Genomic DNA, 22327 nt, shown 5'->3' with positions numbered 1-22327 from the left:
ACAAAATGCTTGTGCAGAATCAGAGTCTGTGCAGTCGGAACCTGGGAAGGATGTTCTCTTCTTTGCAGCGCGCGGCGCCACCTGCCGGACAGGGTTGGTAATCGCAACCAACACAGTAAACAGAGTCGAAGGCAATCAGGGTCAGAGAGTCACGCACGACTCCTCCCCGGACGCGGAGCGGAGTTTCCTCCTGTCTCATCGCTCTCTGCCCCTCGTCTTTCACCCTGCCAGGCGTCGTCAGCGCTGCAGGAGCCGCAGCTGCACACGATGATCCCGCAGTTTGCGCTCCGCTCGCAGGCGGAGAGACTTCTGCGGAGGCTGTGGATGCGTCGTGCGCCGCGATCCGCCGCAGCAAGTCGGTGAGTTGGCACGATGCAAAAGTCGAGAGAGACTAAAAGAGAAAGACTTAAAGTTGACATGCATGCACTTGCAAAAAATAATACATGTATATACATTTTTGTTTTCATTTGCACAGCATAATAGATAAAAGATGATGTCATAATGGAAGAATGAAAGTGACAAATGTGTTTTATGTTTTTGTTGTATTTTTTAAAAAATGGGGGGAGGGGTTGTTTCGTTTTTTCAGATACCTCTGCCAGGCCCCCTCCCCATATTTCCTGTCTCTTTAGTACAAGGACGCCCACCCACCCCCAACTGTCCGTGTCCTGCCCTGAGGAGTTACCTCTCCGGCTGTTTACTTAAGAAATGAATTAAGAAACTTGATTAAGAAACCAAACAACCAATTAATGAACGCATCCCAACCTGAGGAGCTGGCTCTCCTGTGTTGAGCTTTGCCTTAGTTGCTTTTCTGTGTGTGTGTGTGTGTGTGTGTGTGTGCGTGCGGTGTGTGGTCTTTGTGGGGAACCAGTCTTTGTCTTAATGTGTTACTGACTTCGAAGAACACAGTGGGGATCTGAGAGAGAGAGAGAGAGAGAGAGAGAAAACAAACTTCTTGTGACCACATGTGCATGGACACATCACCAAAACACTGACCACGGTGAAACGTCTTCAATAAACTAAAACCAACAAGTCCAGTTAGATGACGTTGCATCTCTGTTATACGTGTAGCAGACAAAAGTGTCCCAGGTTTATTGTTTTATCCCGTGTCAAAGGTGTAACGATGCCAAACCTGATTGAAACCGTTTATGATTTCATACATCACCAATCAGTTCAGCAAAAGATAGAAGGTTACAGTGCAGCCAGTTCACTGGTCATCACTTTGTGGTGTTTTTTAAAGACATTTAGTTTATTTAATCATCAAAATACTTTTTTGTCGATAGACTCATTGAGTTGAATCATTATTAAATTGAATTATTAAACAAATGGACTAATTCTCCCTGACTCGACAGAAATATAAAGTTGTGTATCATCAGCGTAGCAGTGTCAAGACGTGGCATGATTCTGTATCATTTGGCCAAGTTGAAGCACGTAGATAGAAAACAGAAGCGGACCGAGGACGGAGCCTTGAGGTACTCCGTGGTTCAAAAGGGGCAGCACAGTGTGCTTCTACTAGTTTTAACATGATTGTTCTGTCGCATCCTTTCAAAAATATATTATTATGATGATCTAACCTTCCTGTCTGTGTACACACACTCAGAACTCTGTTTAATTTCAGACCCTTTTTATATTTCTATAACTAGCTTAAATAAATATTTACCGTCACCGGGTAACCTTTATGTTAACTCCTCTTTCCCTGCAGCGGCATCCACGTGGACTCCGCCCCCATCATGCCGGTTCTCACAACCAGTTACGCCCACGGCACCTCGTCCACGCCTTTGCGCCACACGACGATAGCAGAGTCTCTGCTGAGGACTGTGGAGCGCTGGCCTGACAGGGAGGCCATGGCCTTCCTGCAGGACGGAGTCCGCAAGACCTTTGCAGAGTTTCAGAAGGACGTGAGTTGTGTTTTTCCCCCTCAAAGACATAATGAGTGTTCATCATTAACCCTATATTATCGGCCAAGGGTCGAGCGTCTCCAGTTGAGGATTGACCCTCCAACCTTCTGGTTAATGGACGGCTGCATCCAGACCACATTGCCCTTGGAAACCCAAACTGCCCCTGAAGGCTCTTCCAGCAGAATGATGTGATTCATAAAAAGCGCAGTGCATAGAAGCGCTGCATGAATGTGTGTGTGTGAATGGGTGAATGTGACTTTTACTGTAAAGCACATTGGGTGGTTGATAAGACTAGAAAAGCGCTACGTAGATCTAGTCTATTGGCCATTGAAATGGAATAATTTGGAGTCCTGTTCGCCAGACTCAGCTAAAATGGAATAATTGATGGAGTGGATGCGGATTCAGGAAGACAGAAACCGTGGATGTCTGAAGCAGAAGTTATTATTAAAAGAGCTCAGTATTGAGGGCACTTCCGGTTCGATACACAGATCAACAGGTTCACAGTGTCCAGCGTCCCGAGACAGTCTGCCCATCCCAGGTCTCTAAGTCCTGCACATGTGATGTGACCTGAACTTTATTAACACAACAGTTTGTTCCTTAGACGTGTGTACTTATACTGTATAAAGGCTCTAGGCTTTCACACTGGTGAAATGTGTCTCCGAGCTCCTCAAACACAACATGATTCTGAGCTCGTCCAAGTTTCCACCATACCTGATAACTTATGGTCAACGGAAACAAGCTGTAAATCAAACCTAGACGTCGGTTTAATATCTAACTGCACTCATTCTTTATATAGGTTAATAATCAACAGTTTTCTCGTCATGATAAAAGGCTGTGTGGTAATTTGTTGTTATGTCGAGTTGTCTCTCAGACTAGTTCCACTTTCCAGCAGCAGTAAGGGAATCCTATTTGTTTGGTTTTTTTCACTGAGGCTTCACGTCTCGGGCAACATAGAACTTATACCGGTTCTTCTACTTCTTATTTTTGGACAGAAACACTGCAGACGCTACTGAAACTATCATAAAATATAAGATTAGTGCCTGAATCCAGTCAAACACCAAACCTACAACCTTTTGATCACATTTATTCATCATCAGTCATCCCCTTTGGGGCAGGAAACTTTCATGCTTTGAATACGATGTACATTTCCGTGACCTACTTTGTTTTCTCATATTAAATATTTCCAGATGAATCCCCGCAGGACAGCGCTGTGCAATGTTAACTGTTAAATCAACGTTAATGCACCTGAAGGCATCACGTTGACTTTTTTAATCATGGACAAACGAGATGACGAGGAGCATTAAAGGAATAAAAAAAAAATTAATATAATTTCTAATTTTATGTCTGTCCTACTCCTGCATTAAAAATGTTTCTTTATCAAACGTTTTATCAAAATATACTCAAAGTAAAAAAGTGTTGGTAGGGCTACTTTACATTCCTCTGCGTTTCCTAATCTGTGATCAATATATTATTATATTAGTTTATTATATGTTGTGTTAATGAACTGAATCTAAAAAAAGCAACAAACTTTCAAAAGTAATTATAGTGTCTGAAATGTAGATAGGAAGAAGTGTAAAGTAGTATAAATTGGAAATACTCTGGTAAAGTATAAGTACCTCATTATTATTCTTTTTACAGTGCACCACTGACTGTCTCTGTCTTCCGAAAGTCCGCTGCATGCTCAGACCTGTCAGCACGTAAACTTTGACCCAGTGACTTGAGCACTATTTCCTGCAGATCCACGGTTGTTCACAATCTCACACCACCGGGTCGGTGACCCGACACAAACGGCGAACAGCCTCATAGAGAGCAGGTGTCATAACGCTTCCATAATGGTGATTCCATAATCCGTTCAACTGAGAGGAAAAAAGAGCACACATTGAAGTTTAAAAAAATTCATTAAAACGTCATAGAAGTCCTCAGATACAAAAGTCTTGTATGTCTATGTATCTGGAATTAAACATTTTTAAGTTTAAAAATAATTATCGCTCCTTGAAAACCTTCAAATAAAAAACAGATGCTAGACCACAATTTAAATAACGTGATGGTTCTGCCCTTTTTTCTTTCCTTGATGAAAATAAGATAACCCTTCATTATTTACCTAAATGTCATTAGCTATTAGTTATCTATTCTGAGATACTTGAGATCTTCCTTTATGTATTCATGATTGTCAGCAATTTTTCTCTCTCTCTGTGGGCTTATTGGGCTTTGTTCTCCTTATTCTGGGTGAAGCTGGGTGGGTCATGGAGGTCGTGGAGTTCGAGGGGGTCGTGGAGGTCATGGGGGTCGTGGAGGTCGTGGGGGTCCTGGAGGTCGTGGAGGTCGAGGGGGTTGTGGAGGTCGTGGAGGTCGTGGAGGTCGTGGAGGTCGAGGGGGTCGTGGAGGTCGTGGGGGACGTGGAGGTCATGGAGGTCGAGGGGGTCGTGGGGGTCGTGGAGGTCGTGGGGGTCCTGGAGGTCGTGGGGGTCCTGGAGGTCGGGGGGGTCCTGGGGGTCCTGGGGGTCCTGGAGGTCGTGGGGGTCGTGGTTTGGCTTCCCAGAATCTATCCTTGCCATGTTGTAAATGTGCGCTGTCGCTCCGCAGGTGGACCAGGCTGCAGCCGGGCTGTTGGCGCTGGGACTGACGAAGGGCGACAGGCTCGGCTTGTGGGGACCCAACACTTACGAGTGGATCCTGTTCCAGTTTGCGACGGCCAAAGCCGGAATCATCATGGTGAGTCATGGTGCCCCCAACACGAACACAAGCACCGCGTCGTCCTGTTTCGTCTAAACTCTACAGTGACCAGGACGTAAAACTCTATGTGATCAGTCACCGGTGAAATGTGGTCAACCCTCGATGGGCGACGTGTGCACACATTTCAAGTCAGTCAAGCTTTTCAGGCTTTTTGTTTTTTTCGTTTTCTTGTTTGACCATCAGGTGGCTGTGAACCCGGCGTACCAGACGCAGGAGGCGGAGTTTGCGCTGCGGAAGGTCGGTGACTGTCACACCCACCGCTCATAACTGTTGTGTCAGACAGACATGTCGACTGTGTCGCATGGCGTCATCTTCTCCCCCCCCCGCAGGTCGGGTGTAAAGCCGTCGTGTGTCCCACGTGGTTTAAGACCCAGAAGTACTGCGACATGCTGCGGCAGATCTGTCCGGAGATCGACACGTCCAGGCCCGGTGACATCAAGAGCGCCAGGTACAGGCCGGCGTCGGCTTCGGTCCTCTCTGCATCTGTGAAGTGTGAAGCATTCAACATTCTCAGCTGCAGCCTTGATGGATTACTGACTGATTTATTGATATTTATGAGTCCGTAAAAGAGCAGCACGCAGCCCCTCGGGATCTCGTAGGTCAGCGCTGACGAAATGCAAGTTCACGGGTCAAAGTTGAACTTGAAAGATGAAAGCTAAGCTTTGTCTGATCCGACAACACGATTAGGATGAGGTCGTTCATGCGTATCGTCACGTTACTCCTGGAATTCTAAAGATGGCGTTACAGACATGTTCTTATGCTGCGTTTAACTCCAGTCGGGTCAGACTCGGTGTCAGAGTCGGGGTCAGCCTCGGGGTCAGACTCGGGGTCAGACTCGGGGTCAGAGTCGGGGTCAGAGTCGGGGTCAGAGTCGGGGTCAGACTCGGGGTCAGACTCGGGGTCAGAGTCGGGGTCAGAGTCGGGGTCAGAGTCGGGGTCAGACTCGGGGTCAGAGTCGGGGTCAGACTCGGGGTCAGACTCGGGGTCAGACTCGGGCTCAGACTCGGGGTCAGACTCGGGGTCAGAGTGAGGGTCAGGGTTCATCTTCATTCAAGACTAAAGTGAACATCAAGCAACAACTTTTCTAATGACCTTTGATCTCCTTAACTTGACCTGTGAAATATTCTCAGCTGCAGTCTTGTTCCTTCATTACAGTGAAAAAAAACAACTCAACAGTCGGGGGTTACCTCTTGTAAAGCATAACCCACACTCTTTATCCCCCCCCCCCCGGTTTTCCCCCTTTAGGCTTCCAGATCTGCGCTCTGTGATTCTCCTGGACAGTCGACAGCCGGGAACGTTTCACCTGGACGACGTGATGCAGGCCGGCAGCAGCCAGTTCGCGCAGCAGCTGCAAGATCTGCAGAGGAAGATCATGTTCGACGACCCGATAAACATCCAGTTCACTTCGGTATTTTGTTTCGCTCACGTACAGTAGTTGTATGAGAAACATAATTAGACATAACCAGTAGATTAATACACCATGGAAGTCATTTCTACTGGAGGCCCTTTAGTGCAGGAAATCAGAAAAAGTGGACACAGGATATTTTGAACAGTCATACAGAAAGACAGTTGGAGTTTATTTTTATCAGCTCAAATTCCTTGTCTTAAAAATCTGCTTATATGGTCACTGACTGCTACTGCGTTCCGTTATAATCTCGGAAAACTCGGAAATGAATGACCTCCGAGTCGGAAGTTGCAACTCGAGCGTCGGGGGAAATTAACCCCCGGCTCCCCAGCTCGGAGCTCAGAGTTCCGAGGTGTAATGGAATTGAACGCAGCATTTGTCCTCACTGATTCGCAGCCTCTGCCGAGACATGCTGCCTTTTTTTTTTAATGGCCTAACGATAATTTTTAATAACAGGGCACAACTGGGAGACCGAAGGCCGCCACCTTGTCCCATCACAACGTCGTCAACAACGCCTACTTCGTTGGCAAACGAGTGGGATACGACTGGAGGGTGAGTCGTCACTAACAGATCAGGTAGATCTCTTTACTAACGTTACAAAGTGTTTTTAAGCCCTGACGTTCTTCATCTGGAGAGCTGACGGTGCTCAAAGGGAGTGTGTGGACTCGTAATGATAAAACCCAGTGGTTTTAGATTAGAGACGTGTTGATGGAAGGAGGAGTCTGGTGGATATTTGCTCTCACATCAGATCCTGTTAAAAGACCAAACTTAACAGCTGTCGTCTGCGTGTCCAATGTCTGATATATCTTATTCCCCTGTGCCGGGAAAACACACACACAAACACGCACGCACACACACACACACACGCAAACATTATGCAAACAGACACAGGAACATGTCGTCCTGATCCACACACGGGAGGGGTCAGGGAGGACAGCGGTGCCCTCCCTGATATATATATATATATATATATATATATATACACACACACACACACACACACACACACACACACACACACACACACACATATATATGTAGACTTTATTTTATGTTATTAATCTGCTGATTTTGTTCCTGCAGCCTCACACTCGGATCTGTCTGCCCGTGCCGCTGTACCACTGCTTCGGCTCGGTGGGTGGGGGGCTGTGCATGGCCCTCCACGGCGTCTCTCTCGTCTTTCCGTCCGCCGGCTACGACGGAAAGGCCAACTTAGCGGCTCTGGAGAGCGAAAGGTATAAAAAATCTGAAATCCTCGTCCTGTTCTACAGATTCTTTTAACTTTAGTCTCCTCCGAATATTTTCCAAGACGTCTTTTAAACCTAAACAAACTGGGGGGGGGGGGCAGAAAGCTGTTTGAGCTTTAATACGCTATAACAAAAGATGTAATGTGCTTAGAATGTAATCACCATTAATTCTGGGGCTTAACTGTTCGTTGGGGCTTCGAGGTACAAGGGTAAGAAATGTTCCACTTATTAAATTCATAATAATACATTTTATTCGTAACGCACTTTACATCAAATCAACAAATCAAAGTGCTACAAGGTTAAAGCATCTATATAAAAAGACAAAAAGCTAACATCATAAAAAAGACGATCATAAAAAACAGCAGCCAAATTACATTTAATGTAGGTAATCAATAAAACTATTCAGTCAAGATTAATTAGTAAAAACATAAGGATATTCGAAAGGTACGATGCAAGACGGTCAGATTTATATCTGACAACGACAAGATAATCAAGAAATCGTGGAGAGATCAGGGCGGCTGCAGTCTTCAGAGTCTGCCGGCGCCGCGGTTTCTCTCCAATGTTCTGCAAAAGGCGCAGAGCATGATGGGAAACACTTGTTTACCTTTTCCTTCTCACAGATGCACCTTCATCTACGGAACCCCCACCATGTACGTAGACATGATCAACCAGCCCGTCTTGGCAAAAACCGACCTGTCGTCAGTGGAAGCAGGTGAGGAAGAGACCAGCAACATGCACGTCAGCTACTGTCTTTTTAATGTATCCATAAAAACCTGCTTCTCCTGGAACAGTGTGGATTTACTTTTATCTTATTAAACCACAGGCATCATGGCGGGTTCCCCGTGTCCTCCGGAGCTCGTGAGGAGGGTTTTCTTTGATATGGGCATCAAGGAAATAACAGTGAGTCATAACAGTAACAAAAATATTCACTTTCTTGTACCGCATGAGTCAATGGTGCAAGTCTGCTTTTTGAACACCAGGGGGAGACAAATCCCAAGGAAAAAAACTCCTGTTAGACTTTGCGAGAAATCTTTAGTCAGGCAAAATTATCATTTAGGACAAAAAAAGGAGGCTTGATTTTATTGAAGGTTTATTGGATGTGAGCATTTGTTTCCACGTCCAAAAGTCCAGGAAATGAAAAGATATTGAAAATACATCAGATATGCATAAAGTCAATATTTGTCCCAGCTGTCGTGCAAGAAATCGTTTAATACTTTTTTTTAAGTTAACTTCCATAAGATAAAAACATGATGACCCTGTATTCATCTTTTATGACGTCATTTTTTTAAAGATGTTTTTAAAAGATGAACTAAATCAAGTTCTTAAAATACTTTCATACAGGGGAAAAACGGCTCGGGGATTACATGCATTGTTCCTCCTGCATCAAATTTCTCAGAGAAATATTGTTGGTCTTCTTTTTGTGAGATGGCGAGGAGGGAAAAGAGAACAAACGACGGCTGCAGCCTGTCTGAGCGACAGTTGTAGGAGGTTTAAATGATTCCTCTTTGTTTTGATACATGGTTTCTCTTCAATTTCCTTCTTTGGGAGCCACTTTTTTTAATACATTGTTTATACAGATAACCACCAAAAATAAAGGAGCATCAGGTGTTTCAGGGACACTCTGTGTAATGCTCCAGTAATAGTAGTAAAACGTTTATTTACAGAGCAGCAGAAGATGCAACACAGATTATTGAAATATCAGGTGCAGCCACAGACTACGGCAAAAAAAAAAAAAAAGTTTGCCTGGAGATTCTGTTTCGAAAAACGAAGAAGTTTATAAACTCAAGCGATACGAAGGAAAGATGAAGTGGGAGAACACGACTTCTCTGACACTCCGTTGAAGTGACTACAGCAGGAGCGTTGCATAGCAATGCTTTGTTGAACTCATAGATGATCTTTGGTTGAGAACAGACACATTTGATTGGTCCTACTTTAGCTAATATCGATCCGATCAGCCTTCTTTCCCAGTCTGTCAAAATGTTTTGTTCCACTGCCCCCTAGTGGCTAAAACAAATCAATTCATTCAGTTCTAAACTCCTGGTTTTGGTTTCAGTTTATATTATTCTCATGTTTTTCAAGACCAACATTCAAACTGTTTTTGTGTTTTACTCTTTCTTCTCGGAGTCACTGAACCCACCAGGAGGAAAGGACAATCGTCCTTGTAGCTCTTGTTTATTAGTGTAATGTCTCTTTTATTTTGGTGGTTACCTGCATGTTGTCCACTTCACACTTACATTTTCGTCTTTGATATGACTCAGTGAAAATCAAATGATAATAAGTCTCAGGTCCATAAAGTTCTCTGTCTGTGTGTGTGTGTGTGTGTGTGTGTGTGTGTGTGTGTGTGTGTGTGTGTGTGTGTGTGTGTGTGTGTGTGTGTGTGTGTGTGTGTGTGTGTGTGTGTGTGTGTGTGTGTGTGTGTGTGTGTGTGTGTGTGTGTGTGTGTGTGTGTGTGTGTTTGTGTGTGTGTGTGTGTGTGTGTGTGTGTGTGTGTGTGTGTGAGAGAGAGCATGTGGCAGACAGACAGAATGTGTAGCTATGAATGTGTTTGTGTGTGTTTACACTAGTGAGAACATTTGACAGATGAATAGACGGGAAGACGTTCAGGAAGTAGAATGAGTTGGCGTTGCTCTTGCTGGTGCTGCTGCTTCGCAGCGTCTTTCCCTGTGGAAGAGACACAAAAATCAGCGGCCAAGTCAAACAGCCGGCCGCGGCAGCCAGAGACCCCGTGACCTGGACCCCAGGGCCAACGTGGAAAAATTCAGACAGGGACACACACGGGGCGGGGAAGGGACAGAGAGTTCTGCGGTCAGGAATATAAAGAGAGAGAGGAGAGAAAAACAGAATCATCCGGCGTGGGCCGAGCTCGGGGACCGACTCCAAAACCACCTCCAACTTCCTGTGGTGAAAACTGAATCCGCTGTCGCACACTGTGAAGATCGCAGGGAAAGATACAAGTATATATATATATGGATATATAACCTCTGAAGTTCACTGATTAACATGATTTAACGTTTTGGACGTAAACCAAGAAATAGTCTGGCACACAGTTGCCTGAGAAACCACAAATTGCCATTTTTACTTTTTATGCTTTTGCACAGATGACGTGATGTTTTAATTTGTGAGAGTTGGAGGTGTTTTACCTTTGGACAGAGCCAGACTCGCCCCCTTAATGCTAAGCTAAGCTAACCAGCTGCTGGAGGTGGTTGGTCAATATTTCATGATTTGATTGTAGTTTTTTTAGTTGTGCAATCTGGTCGTGTCCGTTCGTACTGTACCTGTAACAGCAGCGTGTTCAGTGACGCGTGCCCTTTCTGGTCCTCTTCGCCTTCACCCTGCAGCCGCCGAAGGCGGTGCTGTCTCTGACCTGCTTGCCTCTCTGCGCTGGCGGAGACGCACAAACTGCGTCCGGACGATTGCGGCTCGAGTCCATCCACCTGCGGGGCGGAAACGGAAGAAAAAAAAACCCGATGAAGAACTTAGAGAGATGTAGGATGACGATATTTCCCTTCACATCCCAAGGTGATGCCTTTGGTCTGTCTGAAAGGTCTGACCAAGGTGGAACCGTCAGATGGAGCGATCACTCGTGGGTTCAGATGTGGGTTCTGACCTGCGCAGTGGGGCCAGCTGGCAGGTGCAGCTCCAGGGGTTGTTGGCGAGCGTGAGGTTGGCGATGGAGCCGAACTCGAAGCTCTTGGGAAGAGACCTGAGCCTGTTGTTGTCCAGGTGCAGCGACTTGATCGCCGTCACTCCGGTGAACGCGCCGTCAGAGAACTGGAAAAAAACAAACGTGAAGAAATGCATAAGTTGTTGTGGATCTGGTGCTTTCTTTTTTACTCAACACAGTCTTGTTAAAACATGGATGACACGCCGCCACGCTGACCACGCCGACCTCCCCCGTCCGGAGGCCGACAGATGCAGAGGGAGGGAAACCTCGCCAGGCCATGAAAGCCTCCTCTCATCCTTCCCTCTTGCACCAGCATGTGCAAACACTGACAGTCACTGGCGGCCTTCATTTCCCCTCCACGTCTGCGAGGGTGCTAAAAGCTTCAGGGAGGTGTCAGATGAACCGACCCTGCGAGCGTGTCAAGACCGTGGAGGAGGAGGACGGCGGATGAGAGCGCGGGCGAGAGACGACCAGGAGGAGAGAGGAGGCTGCTTGGAAATTTCCACTGCGCAGAGCGACGAGTTGAGCCGAGGAGGGCCTGGTCGCTCTGAAGCAGTGGAAGATGGATGACTTCCAGCGTGGCCGAGGTGTTTTTCTCTCCCTCTCTCTGGCGTCTCCCTCTCGGAGGCCACTCCTCTGCCAGGAAGCCGCTCGCAAAAGGCCCCAATTGTCCATTCAACTGAGGGCAAACTTAAAAATACTCCTCTTCATGCGCCGTGGAACACCCTGCCTCTGTTTACCTGTCTCCTAACCCCCCCTGACCTGTTGACAAGACCCTCGCGGCCCAAAGTAGAAAACACACCCCTCGCCGAAAATAACACTTATGTAATAATTAGACATGCCTGGCCGAGGCCCAGCAAACAAAAACACTTACTAAAAATACCTGGGTTAGGCTGGAAAAGCGGCTTCAATCTCCCATGTGCTGCGCTCGACGTCCCCCCCCCCCGTCCCCGTCCCCCCGTCCCTGCCGCTTCCACCTGGCGCTCACACGGCCCCGGGCGTGAGAAGGGGCTGTTGGTTTACAGTTTGCTCTCCACGCCGCGGCACAAGTACACTCAAATATTGGATTAACCTCTGGCGTGAAGCAAATGTGCTCTCAGGAATGTGTGAAGCGGCGCGGCGGAGCCACAGAGCTGCTCCTGTGTGTGCGTCCACAACTGGAGCTGCTGCGAGACGTGGAGGCAACCGATGGAGACATCAGTCTCACGTCTGAGGTTCTGAGTCCGCTGCCGCGCTCGCTGACACGTAAAGGGATCACCCGCGCAAAAACACATCTCACTCATTGCCACGCCGACAGATTACGTCCAGGTTTTAAATCACTTTCTCCGTCCCAATGATTTCGACATGAGTAGAACTTGAAAAGTTCTGTTTTTCAGAGGAGGAGGGTGATTTCACCGTCCGCTTGTGACTTCACCTCGGGATGTTTCACCTGTGTGTGTGTGTGTGTCTGTGTGTGTGTGTGTGTGTGTGTGTGTGTGTGTGTGTGTGTGTGTGTGTGTGTGTGTGTGTGTGTGTGTGTGTGTGTGTGTGTGTGTGTGTGTGTGTGTGTGTGTGTGTGTGTGTGTGTGTGTCACAACCATGAAAAAAAGTGATCACACTTGCAACTATTTCCTCTGCGGCGGCGTCAGACCACGGGACAGCAACAGATTCATTTTTCCCTGATCTGAATCGAATCAGGTTAAACGATGAACGACGCTACCTCGTGTCCCCGGACGTCGAGTTTGGTGTTGTTGTTGTGTGAAATTAGAAAAAATGCCTGTCGGCTGTTTGCAGGAGGAGTCGACCGCTGACGAGCCTGCGCACATGAATACACTGATGGAAAAATAGACCAAAGACCAAAACAAGTAAATAATTATGATTATAAATACAGATTTATAAAAGTATAAAGGCCTTTTCATGACATGAAGTTACTATTTTGAAGTCTTAAAGGAATTCAATTCATCTACTTTTGACAAATCTTCTCTCTGGAAATTTGACCCTTTTTCTCTAAACTGTATTTTCAACAATCAACAGTGAGCTTTAGAGCTCGTGACTCTTAACTGTGGATACGTCTGAAAAGTAGCTCATAGATATAGATACAGTATATTTAATAGTTTCTGAGACACCGGCAGCAGTTTATCAGACGTACCTTGCAGTCATTGTTCTCTATAGCAGTTTAAAACGATCTGAGCAGATCTAGTAAACATCCATCGCCGCCACTGACTGACCTTCTCCAGACTCATGTTGCCCAGGTGCAGTTTCTCCATGTAGCGTCCAAAGCTCTGGAAGGCGTTGTCCGGGACGCTCCTCATGGGGTTCCCCCCCAGCGCCAGCTCCTCCACCACGCGCAGTTTGCTCATCGCCGCGCCGGGATAGGTGGACATCCTGTTCCTGTCCAGGTGGAGTATGGCGAGGTTCTCCACGTCGTCCAGCGAGCCCGGCTGCAGGGCGGTCAGCTCGTTGCCGCTCATGTGCAGCCAGCGCAGGTCCTTGGCACCGGCGAACGTCCCCGGCCGCAGCTCGCGCAGCTTGTTGTCGTTGAGCTGCAGAATGAAGAGGTTGACCATGGGGGAGAAGATGCCCTTGGCCAGGTCGCCGATCTGGTTCCCGTCTAGGTAGAGGTAGGTGAGCTCGGTGAGGTCCTCGAAGGCGCCGGGCTTGACGCTGCTGATCTCGTTGTTGGACAGGTAGAGGTAGATGAGCTTCTTCAGCCCCTTGAAGGCGTGCGAGCCGATCTCGCGCAGCTGGCAGTGCTGCATGTGCAGCGAGATGAGCCCCTTGCTCTCGGTGAACGCCCCGGTGGGTATGTGGCCCAGGTTGTTCCTCTGCAGGTTCAGCAGGCGGGTGGCGTCCGACACCTGGGGGATCTTCTTCAGCCCGACGCCGTCGCAGATGACGTGCTGCAGGTCACCGTGGCAGTGGCAGAGGCTCGGGCACTGGCCCGGGGCTCCCTGCACGGCGGGGCCCAGGACCAGGAGGCAGGTCCCCAACAGCAACCAGCTCACACAGCGCATCCTGGCAGACTCCTGGACCTCACGCCGCTTCGACCGTCCTCCAGCTGTTCAGCAGAACGGCAACAAGCGGGGAATCCTGCGAGAGAAGCGGAGAGGAACCGTAGGAATGGAACGAGAAACGTTCGGAGCGAAAGTGTGTGTGTGTGTGTGTGTGTGTGTGTGTGTGTGAGTCGAGAGAGGGAGTGAAAAGGTGAGTGTAAGGTGGGCAGTGCAGAGACACATTCACTTTGAGAGGAGGATGGCCAGTCAACGGAACACACAGCACTATTTATAACATTCACTTGAGGGAGGAAAAAAAAGAAAAAGCGAGGAGGGTTTTGCCAGGGGTGTTGGAGTGAGAGGAAGTCAAGTGTCTGTGAGAATTTAACCCTGAATGAGCAGGAAGACGACAACCGGACCGCTGGGACTCACTGGCAGCAGGATGCACGCGTCCTGACAGATCATAAGCACAAGACACACGCTGCGGCTCTGCCGTTAGTTTTATTTTTGATAAATTTATTTTATAACTGTTGAATCCCTAACGACGTGGCATGAGGTCAGACGTCTCTATTGTTTTGGTTTTTTTCACTCTGCGGCGGCAGGAAAAAGGAGTTTTATAACTCGTAATAGTCTCCAGATGTCTTTCGCCTTTTTGCTAAGAAGGCGAGAGATGCTGTTTCAAGCCAGAACAATTGCAGAAAGGATTCTACCATCGATCCCAGGAATGAAAGTTTTAAATACCCATGTACATTCCTGCTGCATTCTGGAGTGCGATGTTACATGTTAATGGTCCCCCCCCCCCCCCCCCCAGTCAAAGCCGCGACTTGTTGAGGTGATTGCAGTTATCGGGTTTCTCCACTGCAAGACATCGAGTTCATTCTCAAAAAGCCTGTCGCTGGATGGATGGATGGAAAAAGATCTGAGAACAAAGAGGAAATTCTCGACACCTGCTTTTAATAATTGTAGGAAACTTTAGGAAAAAAGTGAAGCTGGACTTTGGTTGATTGGCTCAGGCCGGAGGATGGTTTTGGCTTCAGGTGGGTGATATCATGAGATGATGGACCCACCCGGGACAAATGGAATCTAGAGTTTTTGTCCAGCCGACTGAATGTGCACCTGTGAATAGCATATTTAATGTAACCCATCTGTCTCTTTCCTCTTTGAATATGTTCTTTTTATTTCTCTCTGAATTTCAAATCTGAAGCAGCAAAGTGACTCCAGCTTCTCTGACAGATGCAATGAAGTAAAAATAGAATTTTGTTTTCCTCTGACGGTCACGTTCAATGTCTCGTGAAACGGACGTAGTGAAGTTCAGTGCTGAGGTTCATCATTCTCATTTGGGTTCCTGCTTGAAAAGCGTCACAGGCTGTAATGTTCAGTGAACACATCCGTTTCCTCAGGCTGTCCATCGGAGGAGCAACACGTACCTCTCTGACCTATGATGCTCACGCCTGTCGAGGAGAAACTGAATTTTCGAAACCCTTTGGTTTGTGTGATTGACAGGTTGGATATGGAACCACGGAGAACAGCCCCGTCACCTTCTGCGCCTCCCCGACGGACAACATGGAGAGGAAGAGCGAGACCGTCGGCTACATATTGGACCACATCGAGGTACGTCAACGCGTTCCGTCAGCAGCGCCTCCCGGAAAATACAAGGAAATTAAAATGTTCTTTATTATTATAGCATTGGTTATATTTAATCCAAACACTGAGATATTTTGACATAAACTACACTTCAGGTCTGATCTCCAAGAACATTAATGGTGTAGTGGTGTTCCACTAATAATAATCCCCCACTTGGACATGTGGTCTAGAGAGGATGTAAAAAAAAAAAAAAAAGGATTTGTTATGTTTATGTCCTCTCTAGGACACGTTTATTGGCATTTTAATTTTCTAAATGCAGAGTGCCTTGAAGTTTCAGTGTGGTCGAGTCACTTCACCTCGAGTCCCAGGAACCTGAGTCCGAATCATTGTACTTTAACTTGATGGAAAATCCTCCATGAATCTCAGCACGAACTGTTACTGACGATGTCGCTTGAATCCACGTGTAACCTGCTCTTTCAGGAAATTAAATTATGTTGCAGTATTGATATATAGCTATCTTTATCTTATGCCAAATAATTCGGGCCCATTAGATAAACAGCAAAAGTCAGAGTCTCCAACTTCAAACTCAGTCAAAGCTGGAGTCCAAGTGGAGTTACAAGTCCTGAAACTCATGAAAACACTGCATCAATGTTCCATGAAATACTTTATTTACATGTGGTAAGTTGAACCTGCTGCATCACCATCCTTAGTGTTGAAAGATCATTTTAAAATGATTCTCACAATAAACCTAAATCAATGACACTGGATTGTGATTGGAGAGTGTGTACGCAAGAGACTTTATCACACAAATCTCTCTTAACCGGTCGATCGACATTAAATTGAATCTGTCGCCCAGCTCACGACAGAATTCTACGTTTTGTTCAAACCTTCATTTCCGTGCCACGTTCTTCATAAATAAAATCCCCCGCAGGCTAAAATAGTGAACCCGTCCAGCGGGGAGCTCGTACCTCTGGGGGCGGCGGGGGAGATCATGATCAGAGGATACTGCGTGATGCTGGAGTACTGGGGCGACAAAGACAAAACAGACGAGTGCATCAGTAAGGACGGCTGGTACAAAACCGGGTGAGTCGGAAGCTTCAAGTCACTAGAAGACCAAAATGTAATCTGGGATTTTCAGTCCCAGTCGCTGATGTTTTCTGTTTCCTGCAGCGACATCGGCAGCATGGACGCGTACAGCTACTGTCGCATCCAGGGCCGGATCAAGGACATGATCATCAGAGGAGGAGAGAACATCTACCCGGCGGAGATTGAACAGTTCCTGCACACGCACCCCAAAGTGATGGAGGCTCAGGTGAGCTCACACAACAAAAGGGGGCGGGACCGTTGTCTTCATTGTTTCAAGAATGCAGTTCTCTGAATATAGTTTTTCACATGAAATCACGGATGGTTTTGTATTTTGTCCGTCAGGTGGTCGGAGTTAAAGACGCTCGCATGGGCGAGGAGGTTTGTGCCTGTATCAAACTGGTGGACGGAGAAAACTGCACTGCGGAGGAAATCAAGGCTTTCTGCAAGGGCCAGGTGAGGCACACGCCCCCTTTTTAATATGTCATAATGAGCTGGAAGGATTTTTAAACTCCCTGTCAGATATGTTCAGTGACTTCATCTGCTCCTTTCAGATCGCTCACTTCAAGATTCCCCACTACGTTCTGTTTGTAACCAGCTACCCGCTCACTATTACCGGAAAGGTACATTTTCTCTTCCAAGATTCCTGTAAAATGTATAAACGACAAACAAAAACAACAACAACAACAGATGTATGATTATCTGCTGCTGTGATAAATGAGGCGAAGTGCAACACACCCTCCGCTCCCCTCTGGCTCTGGTGTTTCTCTCATGGGACGACCGTTTGAAATGATTAACTGTCGACATGGTGTTGCACCGGAATGCCCCGAGACAGGAAGCAGCGGGGGCCATTAGCCCGTCTACACGCAACCGCGTCCCATCGGACGAACCCAGAAGGGGCGGCGCAACTTTTTTCATCAGTTATTTTAAGGAAGTGAAAATGATATATTTATCGTGATATAATATTTTGAGATATTTTGCGATGAAGGCTCTAATTAGAATTTTTAAAAGACGCTTGATCCATTTTAGTTCACATACAATGAGTCTTTGGATATATTTTAACATTTCACTTCCTTAAATAACTGAAAGGACAATATTGAGCTTTTTCAAAGATATTTTAATTTTATGGAGATGCACCTGTAGATATGAAGACTGGAAACCAGGATTAACTGCCTGTAATTTGAAAAAAAACAAAAACATAAAAAAATAATGTGTTCATTAACAATAAATAAGTAAAATAGATTAAAAAAAAAAAACTTAAAACAAATTCAAGTTAAGAAATATAAGCCGCTCCGCTGATTTCTGGCCCAGATCAGCTGTTTTTGGGGATAATCTAGTGGTGCAATCAAGACATGACAAGTCAAAATTTTTTCTTCACAGTGACGCAAAAAAGAACAACTTTATTGTTTTCCATGAAGTAGTCCTGCTCGTTTGCAGTGTCTCCTACCGCGGCCTGGTACAACCACAGATGTCAATGTGACGTACGAGCAGTTTCATCTTCATTTGTGTACTTCAAAATTCACCACATTTTTTCTGGCTCCTCTCAGGTGCAGAAGCACAAACTCCGCGAGGACACCGAGAAGCAGCTGGGACTGACGCAGGGGAAATGAGAAGCTCCGCCCACTTCTGTACGTTGTACCGCAGACGTATTAGCATCATATACCAGCCAACGTGGAAAAAAAAAATCTCAGGAGGCTGCAGATGTGAGAGAGACGGACGTGAGGCGACACACTGAGCCTGAATCCACTTGTTAAATGATGAGAAGTTATATTGTGTATGTTTTATATTGTGAATGTTTTAGTTTTTTTACAGCCAACAAATCACACAAAGACCAAATGAATTAATCCAACAAGTACAGTCAGAACGCAAATGTGGTGATCGAGTGTCTGACTCGCGACGATCTCCCACTGTCCCGAAACTCTGGACTCATTTATCCGGACAGTTTTCCAGAGTTCGGAGATACAAAAGCATCCGATTCACAGTGACAAGATGTGTTGGGATGTTACAGCCTATAAGATGATTTTAAACTTTATATCTGTGAGCCGTTCTGTAAAGCTTTTACATCTTCACTTTCGAAGGGTTTGCAGTTTTGTGAATGATTTGTCCACGATAGGAGAAATCTAGAAAAACACCAGACTGACCCTTTAACAAACCCGTTGTTTAATAGTGGAGTTGTGACCCAAATGTGAACCCAACAACATCACAGCTTCACCCAGAAACAGTCAGTGTATTCTTCTTTTTGTACAACACCATGGCTTAAACTTTGTACTACATTATTAAAACCAGGCGTGGGTGTTTCTCTCTCTTTACCGGAAGAACAAAGGTATTTTCTTTTATTGATCCTGGTGACAAAGCCCTCGGAATTCCATTCAGAAACACACACACACACACACACACACACACACACACACACACACACACACACACACACACACACACACACACACACACACACACACACACACACACACACACACACACACACACACACACACACACACACACACACACACACACACACACACACACACACACACACACAGGGATTAAAAAAAATAAAACTTTGTGGCGAATTAAAATGAGCGACGATCACACGGGCACACGTTTAAAAAAAAAAAAGCTGTGAAGAATTTCCTGCGGCACCGGGTTCCACGCGCGGCTCACCTGACGCTGCGGCATCGGATGTCGTCGTCTGTCTAGACCTGAAGGACTCGGGGCCCAGAAATAGCTCCTTAAGAGCCCAGAAGTAAAACAAACGGCGCTCCTGGCTCTTCACAGAGGAACCTCAAGGTTTATTTTGAATTATTATTACTTTTTGTATATATATAATTCTACATATTTTGGGGTTTGGATTTAACATTTGAGGACTAGGTATTCTTCAAAGCGAGTGCCAGGTGGCATTAACACATGCGCCCGCTTTGAAAACCAAAGGAATGTACATTTTTGGGGAAATGAGGTGGTGATATTAATCCTGCCCGAGGGGTGGGGCCTGTTTTTACAGGCCAGGTTAGTCACTAGTCTCCGAACACTTGAAACCCTTTTTTTCCCCACAAAAGTAGATGTCTCATATAATATTATATTCGTCTCTCGTACCATGTGCGGTCCATGGCGACAAAAAGAATCCTTCAGTTCAACAAAACAAACCTCTCCGGTGTCCCTCCTGTGGTCAGAAACCGGAACTGAACTCCCTCATCTGGTGGAAAATGCCGAACAGCAGCAGGTTGAATCCACGTGTGAAGAAATGAAAATGCTCGTGAAGAGACAGTTCAACTGACAGGTTGTGACCAGATTTCCTGTCGTAGTGTCTTTTGATCCCAAACCGCGACGGCAACATCAGACAAAAAGTTCTCAACTACTCGCTTGCGTGTGTGTGATGTTTTGTTGTCCACATACTTGTGTTCACACATGGCGTAGGACATCAGCTACACTCTCACAGAGAGCGCGTCCTCAGCCGTCCTTGGGCAGCGGGATGCCGACGGCGCTCTGCTGTCCCTGCATCTGCCGCTCTGCGCGGGCCACCTGCTCCTCGCCGCAGCAGTCCCGCAGGAACACGGTGGCCAGGTTGCGCAGGCGGGGGCTCTCCGAGAGGGAGAAGCGCAGCATGCACTGCAGGACGGCTGGGTCGGTGATGTGGGAGGAGCGCGGCGAGGGGGCCGCGGCAAGGTTCATGAGCGTCGTGATGGCCGACAAGACGGTCTCCTCTCGCTGGCTCGACAGACAGTCGGTGACTAAGCGGATTCCACCGCTCTGCAAGATGAGCTCTCTGCACTCGGGGTCCATGCTCAGGTTACACAGACCTCCTGGGAACGTGAGACACACACACACACACAAGACGGGTGATGAGGAGACAATGGGATAATAGGATGACAGGTTTTAGATTAGGAGATGATAGGAGCACGGCGACGGTTGCCGGTGAAATACTCACCCATCCCAAACTCCACAAAGTTCTCATTGTCCTCCGTCAACATGTCCAGGAAGAGGTCGGTCACCTGCAGCTGCCTCAGATGCTCCATATTCGTCGGGTCGTACGCAAAGTTGGCCAGGTTCGCCAGCACCTGCTCCTTCGCCTCTGATGAGACAGCAAACGTTACGTTAGCAACTTGAATGTAACGAAACTAAATCTGAACAGATTCATCCAAACTCCAGCCTAAATGATTTATCTGTCAGTTGGTATTTATAACCAATATCACCCTTATAATGCTCATATTTGCTGATCAATAACAAGAAGGCGCAGTACAAAAGATGTAAAACAGTGACGCCGTTACTTACTACGCCCAGCAGAAGGCGCCGATGGGTTTATTTGTAAAACGTGATAAAATAGATTTGTGTCATACCAGGTTACCTAAAACCTTAAATATCAATATTGCCATCTGCCTCAAAATTTTATTCAAAAAAGCATGAAAGAAACTTAATGTTCAGGTTGTGTAATTTATCAACAATAAAAAAATCAGATTTTTTAATTAAGATATTATATTATATATATATATATATATATATATATATATATATATATATATATTCCATAATAAAGTATCATACCAAATGACACATTGTATTGTTTCAGTTCTTCTCTTCACTTTTTCAATGCAACACTAAGGAATACAAAACATTTCGTCATTTGGATAGAAATGAAGTATGCAACCAGTGATTTCTGAACCACATAAATAACAATCACGTTCACACATCTGATATACAGACGACGAATCTGATTTGACAAATGTGAAATCACAAAAACCACTTCGAAATTACGACTTCATTCTCGTTATATTGTGTCTTTCATCTGAATTGCGACGTTATTCTCGCGATATTAATATTTCTTTCCTCTCGTAATACTAACACTTAATTCTCGATTAAGTCCGATTCCTTTTTTCTTCCATGTGGCCCTAATGGAAACTACTTTTACTTACATTTCTTTCCCTTTCTTCTAGAAACTGTGTCGGACTCTCCGGCGTCTCAAATGTGAATAATATCTGTAATAGTTTATCAGACAAAAGAAGAAGTCACCTCGACGTGTGAGCGGATAAACATCCCAATCCTCTTACGGTTCATTGACTCAACCGATAAAACCGAGAAAATAATCGCGATCTTTTTTATTTTATTTTATCGTTAGCTGCAGCGCTAAGCAGTCCACCGTTCAGTTCACATCGCACCTTGTGTCCCTCAGATAATCTAACAGGTTTATGAATTTTCTAGCTACTCGCAGAGGCACTAAAGTACATGACGGAGTTTATAAAAGAATAAAACCGACGCGGGAGTGAAGCTGCGCTCACCTTCACAGTCCGTGTCCTGGAACTCCGTCACCAGAGTTTGTAGATATTCGAACCGGTCCGAACCTTCGGAGCTTTTCCTCCACATGTTGACCTGCAGCTCCGCTCTCTACCCCGACTGCTTATGAACAGATCACCTCATAGCTCCCGATAATAATTATAATAATCAAATAATCAAATGTGTTTTCATTCGCAGTTGCTCCTCGGTTTGGTCCGTTTCATGAAAGTGTCCGTGCGACGACGGCGGCGCGGCGAGAGCAACGTTCCGCTTTATGCGCGTGAAACATACTGATCAAAACTCAATAAAATCCACTTTGAACAAAAATAAAAAATTCTTATATGTCCTACGAGGCTGGTGAAAAGTCTGCTGTATTGTTTTTTGGTTGGATTCTTTTGCATGACAGGAAGGAGGCGTGTTTCGTAATGGTCATATTATGAAAGGTCAAATAAAGAAGTCAGTTTTCTGCACGACGCTGA

General features: G+C 46.1%; 3 protein-coding genes across 3 annotated transcripts; 1 reads left to right on the top strand and 2 right to left on the bottom strand.

The window, feature by feature from the left end:
• Positions 1-161: 161 nt before the first annotated feature.
• acsf2 (acyl-CoA synthetase family member 2) lies at positions 162-18892 on the top strand. Its single transcript, XM_035612990.2, has 16 exons — positions 162-359; positions 1700-1895; positions 4479-4607; positions 4812-4865; positions 4958-5076; positions 5874-6036; positions 6490-6585; positions 7117-7268; positions 7901-7992; positions 8104-8180; positions 15420-15527; positions 16432-16583; positions 16671-16812; positions 16929-17039; positions 17138-17206; positions 18131-18892. The coding sequence occupies exons 1-16, from the start codon at positions 268-270 to the stop codon at positions 18191-18193; spliced, it is 1815 nt and encodes a 604-aa protein (XP_035468883.2). The 5' UTR covers positions 162-267; the 3' UTR covers positions 18194-18892.
• Positions 9722-14733, bottom strand: chad (chondroadherin). Its single transcript, XM_035612994.2, has 4 exons — positions 13152-14733; positions 10888-11051; positions 10556-10714; positions 9722-9941 (listed from the first exon to the last, which is right to left on the bottom strand). The coding sequence occupies exons 1-3, from the start codon at positions 13935-13937 to the stop codon at positions 10573-10575; spliced, it is 1092 nt and encodes a 363-aa protein (XP_035468887.1). The 5' UTR covers positions 13938-14733; the 3' UTR covers positions 9722-9941; positions 10556-10572.
• Positions 18352-22192, bottom strand: armc7 (armadillo repeat containing 7). Its single transcript, XM_035613001.2, has 3 exons — positions 21854-22192; positions 20509-20652; positions 18352-20383 (listed from the first exon to the last, which is right to left on the bottom strand). Exons 1-3 carry the CDS (start codon positions 21936-21938, stop codon positions 20031-20033), a joined length of 582 nt encoding a protein of 193 aa, XP_035468894.1. The 5' UTR covers positions 21939-22192; the 3' UTR covers positions 18352-20030.
• Between the last annotated feature and the right edge of the window lie 135 nt (positions 22193-22327).

The sequence above is a fragment of the Scophthalmus maximus genome, chromosome 16, assembly GCF_022379125.1.
Source record: "Scophthalmus maximus strain ysfricsl-2021 chromosome 16, ASM2237912v1, whole genome shotgun sequence".
Lineage (NCBI taxonomy): Eukaryota > Metazoa > Chordata > Actinopteri > Pleuronectiformes > Scophthalmidae > Scophthalmus > Scophthalmus maximus.
Note: the sequence above shows the minus strand (reverse complement) of the source record. Positions and strands in the feature narration are given on the sequence as shown.

Bases quoted from the DNA above. Each gene is read 5' to 3' on its own strand.
- acsf2 (XM_035612990.2), top strand. From the start codon at position 268: ATGATCCCGCAGTTTGCGCTCCGCTCGCAGGCGGAGAGACTTCTGCGG. The intron at 360-1,699 runs GTGAGTTGGCAC...CTTTCCCTGCAG, and splicing joins CGATCCGCCGCAGCAAGTCG to CGGCATCCACGTGGACTCCG. The intron at 4,608-4,811 runs GTGAGTCATGGT...TTTGACCATCAG, and splicing joins CCAAAGCCGGAATCATCATG to GTGGCTGTGAACCCGGCGTA.
- chad (XM_035612994.2), bottom strand. From the start codon at position 13,937: ATGCGCTGTGTGAGCTGGTTGCTGTTGGGGACCTGCCTCCTGGTCCTG. The intron at 11,052-13,151 runs GTCAGTCAGTGG...GTTTTTTTCCAG, and splicing joins GCAACATGAGTCTGGAGAAG to TTCTCTGACGGCGCGTTCAC. The intron at 10,715-10,887 runs GTCAGAACCCAC...TCCGCCCCGCAG, and splicing joins CAGCTGGCCCCACTGCGCAG to GTGGATGGACTCGAGCCGCA.
- armc7 (XM_035613001.2), bottom strand. From the start codon at position 21,938: ATGTGGAGGAAAAGCTCCGAAGGTTCGGACCGGTTCGAATATCTACAA. The intron at 20,653-21,853 runs GTGAGCGCAGCT...CTGTCTCATCAG, and splicing joins CCAGGACACGGACTGTGAAG to AGGCGAAGGAGCAGGTGCTG. The intron at 20,384-20,508 runs GTGAGTATTTCA...TCACGTTCCCAG, and splicing joins CTTTGTGGAGTTTGGGATGG to GAGGTCTGTGTAACCTGAGC.